Genomic DNA, 12,316 nt, shown 5'->3' with positions numbered 1-12,316 from the left:
AAATATAAGCATCACCAGCGGGGCTGAAGGGAAATGGGATTTGGACAGAAAATATATTTTAGTATGAATTGGGAAAGAAAGCAGTTTATTTCGTGTCTCTTATTATTTGTTCGATTTTTTTTCATGGATATCTTTTCATTTGGATAAATGGCTTCTAATTAATTTTTAAATGTTATTTGGACATATTTATGTCTAGTTTTCCTTCAAATAGTTCAAACTATTTTATCCACTCAGCTTGTTAAAGCAGACTAGAATATCTTCTATCTGAACTATCAAAGAATTTCAGCCCAAAGTAGGAATTTGAACCAACCTAACCCTACAATCTTATCAGCTCTTTATTTTGCATTATTTGCTCTGGCTCTCCTACAAAGCATGTCATATGGGTGAAAATAAGTTTAGGTATATAAACAAATGCAATTGTTTACCTTAAGTTAAAATGCTTTTGCATACATCTATATTTGGTGTTTAAAATTTACAGGATCGTTCATATCAGCCTGGCATTATTTTACATAATGCCCAATTCTTTCTTTCTTTCTTTCTTTCTTCCTTCCTTCCTTCCTTCCTTTCTTTCTTTCTTTCTTTTCCCTTCCTTCCTTCCTTTCTTCTTTCCTTCTTTCTTTTCAAACATCTTCAACCAAGTTTTGAAATATAAATATTTAACGACAAAAAAATCCTTACATTTACTATAAAAAATCACCCAGGTCAAAAACATGGAATAACCACGTCACAACAAACTCGCATTTAGCAAATGGGTTCCTAAATTCGAAACAGGAAGGTTGCAAAGACACAAAATTTAGCCTTACCCGCGGATTTTGCAAGCGTGCTAAAATATCACAGAATCTCTTTTTTAAAAAAACAAACGCCTCACTTTAGCCATTTGTTTAAATTTATCCAGAATGGGGAGGGGAAAAAACATAAAACCTACCATTCCTTATCTGACCAAGTTTCTATTACCAGAAAAGCCTTTACAAACGGCATCCAGAGAGTTTAATTCGTTGTTGCTGTTATTGCTAGGAAGAGAATTAAGTATTTAGCCCAAAGCTTTTGAAAAGATCTTATTAATTAATTTATTTTAATTTAAAAAATAATTAGAACGGATTTGATTGTCCACCGAGCGCGAAGCCTTCCCAACAGCCAAAGCTTCGCCCGTTACGAGCATTCGAACCCTGGCGGCACAAGTGAAATTCTCCGCCTTTGAAGTGAAAACTTCCGTTGGAACGTTGGTGCTCGCACCGTTCGCAGCCCCCCTCCCTTCCCCGCACTCCCGGTTGCCGGATTCGTCAGAGCCGAATCATTAGGCAGGAGGGCATTTCTGGACGACGTTGGCGATCGGGGCAGCGTTTGAAGGGACCAACCAAGTCTTGGTTTTTCCCTTGTTTGTTTATTTATTTTATCACTTTAGCCATCGCACTGATAAAAGAATCGTGAACGGGACAAGCGATCGTAGAGAGGTGTAAGTGCGTAATGGGCTCACCATCGGATGGAAGTAGCAAGCATTAGGGTCTTCACCGAAACAATCATGTAATCTCCTTCAACCTCAAGTTTATCCACCCCACGTCCTAGTCAGGTTTTCTTTTTTTCTCTCCCTCCCTCCAATCAATTATTCAACTTCCCTGCTACCTCATTTAATCATCACGGTTTAAAAGAATATTTCTACAGTATATGTCCCTAAAGCCTGTCTGATTGGGAGTTCCAAAGATGTTTAAAAAAAAAAAAAAAAAAGCAGCAACTGGACTTTAGTTTTTTGCCCTGAAGACGTTTCCCTTCTCTTCCAAAACATCTTCGAGATTAAAAAAGAAAACTCCAGTTGCCTTTTTAAAAAGCACCTTTGGGACAACTGTGATCTGGATGACTGAGAATCTCCATAGACATTTGTCTGGCTGGGAGAACACCACTGACTTATACAGGTTTTCTCAAAGATAAACTGCAGGAAAGTGTAATTCCACAGGAATTATCCTATGTGTTTTCCCAGAAAAGCATGCATTTCATAGAAGTAGGCTCCACTGAGTTAAACAGATATTCCCCCCCCCCCCCCCCCAAATAATGGGAATAAGATTGCAGTTAAAGGAATACAGTTTCTTTCCTGGTTATTGGAATTGCAAGGATTCTGGAGCTGAGTTCACATAACAGACTAAGCCAGGACTGGCTTAACCATGTTTACTGAACAAGCCATGTTTAAATGGGTTCACAAATCTCTAAGCCACAAATAAGTTAACTGTGTTTTAATTTCATATTTCACTCTCAGATTCAAACATTATATTGAGTTTGGGTCCTTGGTTTAGATTTGAAGTCAATTTCATTTGGATTATTTATTGCCCAGAGGAATAACTTCAAATAATGAAAATGCTTCTCTATGAGTTCAAAGCCTCACAGAAGAGGCTGTCTCACTGTGTCTCTGAGTGATTTCCTGTTCGGTTCTGCCCCTTTCCTTTGCTTAATTTGTGTAGAGTGTGTCTGAATGGAGTCTGATGTTGGTACACTCAAGAATTCCCTTTAAATGGCTTACCTCTACAAAATGAAGCATTCCTGCCTGAGCTACTCTATTGGTTTTGCCATTTTCCCACAAAGAGACACACCTAAAACAAGGAGCAAAGAATAAATACTATATTATTTCATTCTATTTACATTACTACCTTACTAAACAAGCCAAAAACTGGAACTGCAAAGTGCATTTTAATTTAATAGGATGTCCAGAACTTGCCCTAATCAAGACCCAACTATCAGTATCAATGTTTTGCCTTAAAACATTACAAAAAGCCAATAGCCACAGAGCTGTGTGTCTGTGTGTCTGTGTGTGTGTGTGTGTGTGTGTGTGTGTGTGTGTGAGAGAGAGAGAGAGAGAGAGAGAGAGAGAGAGAGAGAGAGAGAGAGCGCATATACCAGCTCCTTCAGAACAGTTCAAAAGGGAAGTGAAAATCACATTTTTGTGGTGAGTATGGTCTCTGAGGGCTCCATCCGTCCTTTTTTTTTTTTTATTTTTTTTTATTTTATTTTATATTGGATTTCTATACCGCCCTTCTCCCTGAGGACTCAGGGCGGTGTACAGCCAGATTAAAAAACATGCAGAACAAATATTAAAAAACAATTAAAAGATATATAAATTTGGCCCAATTAAAACTCATTTACCAATTAAAAACGTTTAAAACATTTAAAAACAGTTAAAAATTTCATCTTAAACCAGCCCGGCTTGTTTAAATAAATGGGTTTTAAGGGCGCGACGGAAGGCACTGAGGTCTTGGATTCTCCTTATCTCTGGGGGGAGCTGATTCCAGAGGGTAGGTGCCCCCACAGAGAAGGCTCTCCCCCTGGGGGTCACCAGCCTACATTGTCTGGCTGATGGCACCCCGAGGAGGCCCTCTCTGTGGGAGCGCACGGGTCGATGGGAGGTCGTTGGTAGCAGCAGGCGGTCTCGAAGATAGCTAGGCTATCTATTTTCTCACCAGCCAGCTACTTAATTGGGCATTAAGACAACAAGCAATGTTAGCAGCCACAATCTGGGCTGTACAAATCCAAAAAACCTCTAGATGGCAGCAAAGTGGAAGAAATTTCACTGTCACTTGGTGGTGGTTCAGAGCGTTGCAGTCTAGCTCTGTTAGCCATGGCATAATTCTTAGACACTATGGTTATTGCTTGTCTTAGGGTTAGGGATGATGGGCACTGTACTACTACATATCTGGGGAGGTATTAATTCATAGAAAGGTAGACTTATTGTATTTGTCTCACCTCCTATTACTGTAATACTCTGGTTCTTGGGGGGGGGGGGGACTCCAGAAAAATAGGAATATGCGAAGGAAAGATGTTGATATTCGCAAAGAAACAAAAACTAATAATTCTACAATGGCAAGAACTGCTGGATACAGTTGAATTCTTTACAACTGCAGTCCTGTGTTACAGCAATTATAATTCTGATTTAACCTTAGGCTCAGGCCTAGAATATTACAAACAAGTAAAAGGAAGATAATCACAATCAGAATTCATTTGACACTGGAAACAAATTTTTACAGCTAGAAATTTCCCATTTGACTCTTTAAAAAACTAATGAAGATCTCATTTTAATATCTCCCAGGCAACCATGTAACATGTCTTTGATGCTATCTTTTGCAAACATGTTTTTAAAAGTGAGGATATTTGTTTATTATAGAGTGGAGGGACCATAAATGGTTATGAAATAAGAATTATATGGATTTTACCTTGACCATGAGCTGATTAACTGAATTCACTCATCACTCTAAATCACAGACTAAGATTTGTTCCATAACTATAATTGCCTAGATTCACACAACATCCTAACTTTAGAGAACCTAAAAAAAACAACCTGAGATCACATTATGATTTAGTACAATACAAGAAGTTTCTCTTTCTCTTTATTATACAGTGATAAAAATAACACCATGGTCCAGTGACAACTTTGGAGAACTATTGAGAGAGCATTGCCAACTGATCAGAAAAAGTGTGGGACTGCTCCTATGCTTTTAAGTATAGCACGTGATTCCTCTAACATGAATAAGAACATGCCAAAGCCCCCATCTATAAATAGCAGGTTTATAAAATCATGGAGATGAAAAAGGCAATCAAGGTTAGTTAGTCCGATGTCTAGCTTTATGCAAGAAATTGAGCAAAGACATTTTATTTCTTTATATGAGTTGTTTGCTGCCCATCTCACTTCAGTATGTCAGTTGTCCAGCTTCTGCTTCAAATCGCACCTCGTTACTTCCTTCAGAAATTTGTCCCACTGCTAAATTGCTTTTGCTGTTAAAAAAAACTTATTTAAGGTTTACTTGGTGGTGGTGGTGGTAAATCATTGGCAGTCTTGTATTGCGATAGCATCCACAGATTGCCGTAGACCAGGGATGAAATCCAGCAGGTTCTGACAGGTTCTGGAGAACCGATTGTGGAAATTTTGAGAACCGGCAAATACCACTTCTGGCTGGCCCCCGAGTGGGGTGGGAATGGAGATTTTGCAGTATCCTTCCCCTGCCACGCCCACCAAGCCACACTCACCAAGCCATGCCCATAGAACCGGTAGTAAAAAAAAATTGGATTTCACCACTGCTGTAGACTTTTCAAGCATTTCAAGAGCTGAACTTTTTGCAGTCAAGCATGATATGTTGCCTGTAGATTGTCTATCCCTGATGTAATTTTTTGGAGACACGTACAAGTTATGAGGCTAGAAAACAAATGATGACAGTCCCGTTCCAAAATCCAAAACAGCCTCTAACTAACTAGATTATTTACCCCATTTGGAGTTTCTTAGCTGGCAGGTTGAAGATGGATTTATGGAAAATAAACATTTTCTTCTATCTGAGGACAGCATAAGCTAGTTTGTCTCTCCTTATCGCTCCTTTTTTGATGACTAGCTTCTCTTTGACAGGCCCATCTGCTGCTGCCAGATCTGGAGGATGAAGACTGAAGAGGCCCCCTCTTGTCTGCAGCAGGCCATGCCAGTCCTGGGCTATGGTAAGTTCCTAGTTTTGGGGAAATGTGTTGAGCTCCAAAGAGTGTTGCTTGATAGTGAAATTGTACAGCGTACACCCTGTACAGTCCTCTAGTCCCTGTTGGTTACATGCTAATTTGTTCCAGTTTAGCATGACTTTGGGGGACTCTGATTTAACGCCCTATATTCTACTCAAACAAATTATGTCAACCCAATTTACGCTGCCCCCACTAATAGCTGAGAATGGCATTCTATACTTTCTATGTTTGTGTAACATATTGAATGGGTCAATTAAAGAATCCATGAGATAAAGACTACATTCGTATAACACATTAAGCTTGGCTAGTTTTAACCTTGATTATTTTGTTAGTGTTCTGCCCCAGCTACGGACCACAAAGAACGCGGCACACACAAAGTCCATACAAACCTTAGTTTACTAATTAAGGACTACTAATGAGCTTTCTTAGTAGTTGTTCAAACACAAGTACAGTTTAAATCAGTCTTTTCTGAACAAGGGCTCTTAATTTAACATCATTAACAGCCGACAAGAGTCCAAGGAATAATAACTCAATTCTGAGCCACAGTCTTTCAGATAACCGTAAGCTTACTGTGGTTGGCAGAATGCCCAGAAGCAATTTGCAGGAAAAATGACAAGAGAGAAGCAAGAGCCGATCAGATGTTTCTGGAGTCAATACGTGAAGGAATATGAACAAAGTTGTCTTCTGCAAATTGCCTCAGTCGTCGACATTCCTTAAATAGGGTAGGGGAGTGGCCAATTAGCCCCAAGCCTTACTCTCAAGGAGACCTCCTCCTGGGGAGCTATTTCTGCCTTTTGGCAGCTCTGCGTGCCTGTGCATTGGCGGGCCACAACAGTTGGAAATGATGCACAAATCCAACTGTTTATGGTTCAATATCTGGTGCAACTGCCCCCAAATAGTTAAATTCAGTAGCCAGGTTGTGTGAGTGCCACTAATGTGGCTTAAAAGAACAATATTAACTGAAAGCCATATGACTCTAATGTATGCCATGTCACCTTCTTAGAGTGGAATAGCTTTGCTGTCCTCAAATGAAGTAGAGGAAACCTCATCTCCAAGGCTGAAGTTCACACCCAACTGGCGTTTGGTGTCCCATCTCCAAGTCTTTTGCTTTAGGAATGGAGAGAAGGAGACCCATCTCTTGTATTTCACTCCTTGCCCTTTGGTCACCACTATGTAAAAAAAATGTTGAGACTCTAGGAAGAGTGCAGAGAAGAGCAACAAAGATGATTAGGAGATTGAAGGCTAAAACATATGAAGAATGGTTGCAGGAACTGGGTATGTTTAGTTTAATGAAAAGAAGGACTAGGGGAGACATGATAACAGTGTTCCAGTATCTCAGGGGCTGCTACAAAGAGAGAGTCGAGCTATTCTCCAAAGCACCTGAGGGTAGGACAAAAAGCAATGGGTGGAAACTAATCAAGGAGCGAAGCAATTTAGAATTAAGGAGAAATTTCCTGACAGAACAATTAATCAGTGGAACAACTTGCCTCCAGAAGCTGTGAATGCTCCAACACTGGAAGATTTTAAGAAGTTGTTGGATAACCATTTGTCTGAAGTGATGTAGGGTTTCCTGCCTAAGCAGAGAGTTGGACTAGAAGACCTCCAAGGTCCCTTCCAACTCTGTTATTAATATTATTGTAGATTATTCTATCTACAGCTGATCTGTTTTTTCTCTGCATCCCAACATGAGTTGATGCCAGGTTAGTCAAATCAGAGAACAAACTCTGACTTCATCTTCCCCACAACAATAAATATGAAAAGCAAAAAAAAAAAAAAAAAAAAGCCGGAGGCAAATCTCCGTAAAAATAACTTTTCATTATTGAAAAGCCAGTGAGAAGTTTAACATTTTCACATCAGTCAAGAAACTATTAGCAAAGCAGACCCAAAGCTGGATACAGAGACACAAAAATAATGAGTTAAGTCAAACACTTTAAAACGCCAAAAGGCTCTTCATTAAACACAAGATAGAGCTTGGTTTAAAGAGCATTATTTGTGTATTAATTGCTTATTTACATAAGCTTCCATATTATCCAATATTTTGACTTCGAGTAGCTTACCAAACCTAAGTAATTATGATTCAATTAAGGATAAAAGTATAGACTATACCAATAAGCAAGCAAAAAATAACAATCTTAACCATTCAGCCCCATGTCATCACTTCTGTAGAAAAGCAATATTTCATCTTCCTCTATAACTCCTCCTAAAAAGCCCTGTTTTCACTGCCCTTCAGAAAAGTATCAGAGATGAGGCCATCCTTATCTCTGGAGATAAGCTGCTCCAGAGACAAGTGTCAAACTCATCAAGAAGGCTCACCCCTGGGGTCCCTGAAGTTGACATTCCTTCAACATGGCAAGCTGAAATAGGCCCTTTATCTTGGATCTCACTAGGTGGGTAGATTTTACATTTAGAATAGCCAATCTTGCAAATACCCTGATCCTAAGCCCCAAAGCCTCTATAAAGAAGATAACTTTGAATTGCACCTGGAAGCTAATTGGCAACTTGTACAAGTCCTCAGTAGCGTTACAGGAAGGAAACGGGCCGTGCTTGTTAGTACTGGGGCTGCTGTACTCCAGACCACTGAAGCTTCTTGTTGACCTTCAAGGACAGTCCATGTAGAATAAATTGCAGCAGTCCATACAAGAGGTGACAAGGCTACGAATGACCCTCAGACTCTTATGTGTAAGAGGGGTGACACTAGGGTTCTAAGCAGGGAAGCAGAACCTTTTCGAAAGTTAAGCATGGGTTACTTCCAGAATCAGGAGGCTTCCAGAGTTACTCTTTTTTTGCCATAGATAACTTAAAGCCTTGTTTCTCCATCCAATGGACTGCAACGAGTGTCCACCAACCCTAAATCTTGCAAGCCAACCAAAGGATATCTTGTTTATACCAGTTAATGCCACCAATAGTCATCAACTAGAGTTATCAAGGCTTGAACCCTTCAGCAAGAGTTTTCTGCAGCTGCAATCCTGCCACTTTCCAATAACTTCCCCTAAATCTACAGGCCAATAGTTGATCAGAATAATTAGGTCAAGGGATAGCTTTTTGAAGAGGGAACATTCCACTTTCTCTTTCAAGGTAGATAGCATAACCTTCTTACCAAAGAATGCAGTGGTCGCCATCCACATTCACTCTCCCATCACGTTCCTGGAAACTTTTACCATCCAGTTTGGGACAGGGATCCAATCGGGGTGGGTTCTACTTACTTTTACTACCGGTTCGCAATGGGATCGTGCATGCAGATTGCCGATGAGGACATCCAGGGTGGTGGGTGGGGCCTCCCTCCGGTTTTACTACCGATTCTTGCAAACTGGTCCGAATCGGGGGCAACGCACCACTGGATCTAATACAATGATGGAGGAGCTAAACTGCCCACTTTCTCAGGGATCCTCAGGCTTAAACCAATCTAGATGACATCACAAGATAATGTAACTCTGTCATGACAAATTGGACTTGCCTAGCCAGCATGCAATTCCATGTAAAGGTGAGTTTATCTTTCAGAGGTCTCACAAGTTCTTCCTGTTTTTGCACTAACAACTACATTTCAAGTATGAGAGGGTGAATCCTTGTTTTTTTTCCTCATTCAAGCCTTTCATTCTGAAATTCTCTTCCTACCTTCAAAAACTAAAATAATTCTTTCAATTGAGCTTACCTCCAGGAGACTTCATGTACACATCCTTATGATTTCTTTGGCAACAATTTGGAAGTGGCTTGTCATTGGCATTTTCAACATCCCCCCCCCCCCAGCATTCCAATCCCTCCTACCCTTCTCATTGTTTGGTTCACACATATGTATACATTGTCATAGCATATACCCTGTTTCCCCAAAATAAGACATCCCCTGATAATAAGCCCAATCGGGCTTTTGAGCGCATGACAATAAGGCCAAGCGCTTATTTCAGGGTTCAAAAAAATATAAGACAGGGTCTTATTTTGGGGGAAATACAGTATTATTATCCTTTTGAACTTGAATATATTCTTAGCCACTTTAGTGTTATTTCATTTTATTCAAAGAGGCTAAATTATCTTACCAAATAAATAGTACCGCATCTCAAGTACTAAAATTATACTTAAACAAGCTTTATCACTGTAAATTAAAAAAAAACCTATAGTTGATTGAAAAAGCATACAGAGAAAGAAACCTCTGTAATTGAAATTCAAAAGGTACCAGACTGTTGGTAGAACAAATTTGTTATTTTATTTGTACTTTTTTTTCCAATAAAAAACTACCAAAATAATAGTAACAGTAATAAATCATTGAAATAATTATGGTACTGACTTATTAATATCCAATTTATATTATTTATATTAGATAGGTTACAGAAGCAGTGCACAAGTACTTTGATTGCTTTTGCTCTAATTTTTAGGCTTTTTAAATAAATACCCACATTGTGTTAGCACTGTTCTCAGGAAACATGAGGACTAGAGACTTTGAGCAAAATATTAATTTTGCTGTTGTTGGTGAGCATCTTCCTTTTATTTATATGTGAATATGCAGGTGGACATTTATAAATCCAGAGAAGGGAAACTTGCCCCGAACTATGTTATATCCATAGTATATTAGTGCACAGTGAAGGATACAATTGGAAGACACAGCAGTTACCAAGAAGAGACAGAACAGATGGCAGAGGAGAATGCCTGGAAAGATTATTTATTCTTTCCCTGGAAGATCACGCAAATGAATAACAGAACAACAGAGTTGGAAAGGACTTTATAGGTCATCTAGTCCAACCTCCTCTGGAGACCCTATACCCGTGATGGCGAACCTATAGCACACATGCCCAAAGTGGCACATGGAGCCATGTTGCCTGGCACGCCCGCTGTTGCCCCAGCCCAGCTCCACCATGCATGTGTGCGTGCCTCCTGCCGGCCAGCTGGTCTCCGGGTCTCTGCCCTGCATGTGTGGAGGCGGGCACATGTGGGGGACTCTTACACGCATGCGCAGGGAGCAGGGTGCATGTGCGGGGGCACTCCCATTGCATTTTGGGAGTTCGTCTATATGCCCCCCCCCCACACACACACCCCATTTTGGGCCTGGAAGGCCTCCTGCACCAACTTGAAAGCCAAAATGGGGCCCGGGGGGGCCCGGGGCACATGCGCGGGGGACGCTTGTACATGTGCGGGGAACGCACACACATGCACGGGGTGCTCGCATTGCATTGTGAGGGTCCAGGCACACACGTGTGCATTTGCATGATTGATGGCTATAGGCACTTGGTACCAAAAAAGTTAATCCTCACTGCTCTATACTATTTCTGACAAGAGGCTGTCCAGTCTCTTCTTGAAAGCCTCCAGAAATCATCCCTGCCAAAATGAGCCAATTTGGTCAAGAACTAAACGGTGTTGTTACAATGGAGGTCAGGCGTGGCTTTCAAGTAGGTGGGAATTGCAGGAGAAATATTTCTGAAGTCTCCCTGCTCAAAGGAAGCAGCTGTACTAAGTTAAGTATTTCCTGCAAATTAGCCTCCTTCTAGGCTGGGTGAGAAAGAAGGTAGGATTGTTGCTTGTTTTAAGAACTGTGTAAAAGCATTTTTTGTTCTACAATCATTCCTGACCCTTCAAGGATAAGGACCTCTTTCCATTTTTTTGCATGTAGCTCCTTTGCACTGCAAATTGCACTGCAGAGTAAGTAGATCTGATCAGCCTGTGCTTTATTCAATAGGGTTTTACTCCCAGGTAAGTCTGTATAGGATCGCAGTCTGCACAACACTCCTGGATTGCCTCTGTAAGCACTGATGAGGTCTGGGGGAAAATATATTCCACTCAGTAACTCTCAAATAAACAATCTGGAAGCAAATAATATGTGGAAGGGAGTACAGAGACCATTGAAATGGTATCTCTGGGACAATTATGCCAGAGAGTTTCCACTTACGCAGCAAACCTCGGCATTTTGCTGTTAAATAAACAGGAATAACACCGCACAAGAGAGGATTATTTTCACAAAGCCCAAACCATCTCCATTTCTTTATGACTTTTAATTTCGGTCTGAGTGCAGGCATAATCAGGCTGTGGATGTGGGGAGAAAAACAGATCTTGGCTAGAAGAAAAAAGCCTTGCTCCCAGCTATTACCATCTCCCTTTGCCCTCGTTGTGGGTCTGGGTGTGTATTAAATCTGCCAAAGACTGGAAGAGAAATATATCGCGGTTACAATATCTGTGAAAGTGAAGCTCCAAGGAATTGCAAGGCTGATTCTGATAAAACCTTTGTTATTTAGTTATGCTCGCTGCTGCTTGGTTCACTTACTCTGAATTAGCTCGGATGAAAAAAAAAATAGGTTTTACGTGTATGAAGAAATCAGAGAGCATGATTGTCATGCCAAAGAGGTCTCCTTACCTTTAATAACCTGGTAGAGGAGGAAAGTTTGAAAGGTGCTGCTTCTCCTGAGAATTATACCTTATCCATAGCAATAACTCTGCCACCACGTCTCTGCCACTCTTGATGCCCCTCCCTTCCGAAGAAAAGGCTTTTATGATGAATGTGGCAACTGAGGACTTGCTTCTCTTGTTTCAGGAAGACACATGGCAATAATGAGATTTGCTATTCTTTTGATAAAGCCTATAGGGGTACACCATGCATTGCTTTTATATTGTGGGGGTAAATTAACCCAGCTTTTTTCAATGCGCCATCCTTCAAATGTTTTGGGAGAAGATATCCTGACCTTCTGATGTCATGAAATGCTAGCTAGGAATTCTGGGAACTGTAACCATCAACACATCAGATAGGGCAAGACTTGCTCTTGTGCACCTGCCACAATCTTACCTGATCCATCTCTGTCAAATGTGTATCATGGTCCCAAACTTCTAAAACGATCTAAGATTACGAGATCCTTGCTAAGTAATAACAGTG

The 12,316-nt window shown here is 40.5% G+C and overlaps 1 protein-coding gene across 1 annotated transcript in view; it reads left to right on the top strand.

Moving 5' to 3' along the window:
* The first annotated feature begins 1,468 nt into the window (after positions 1–1,468).
* The window catches only part of LOC117666593 (LIM homeobox transcription factor 1-alpha-like), a 94,725-nt gene continuing 83,877 nt past the window's right edge, over positions 1,469–12,316 (top strand). The window contains exons 1-2 of the mRNA XM_087886644.1: positions 1,469–1,521; positions 5,372–5,457. Of these exons, the coding sequence (XP_087742770.1) occupies positions 1,481–1,521; positions 5,372–5,457 (127 nt within the window). The 5' untranslated portion in view covers positions 1,469–1,480. The remainder of the gene's footprint in view (positions 1,522–5,371; positions 5,458–12,316) is intronic.

The sequence above is a fragment of the Pantherophis guttatus genome, chromosome 2 (genome assembly GCF_059756535.1).
Source record: "Pantherophis guttatus breed Tessera chromosome 2, ASM5975653v1, whole genome shotgun sequence".
Taxonomy (NCBI): domain Eukaryota; kingdom Metazoa; phylum Chordata; class Lepidosauria; order Squamata; family Colubridae; genus Pantherophis; species Pantherophis guttatus.
The sequence above is the reverse complement of the archived record's forward strand: the minus strand, read 5'-3'. Positions and strand labels throughout refer to the sequence as shown.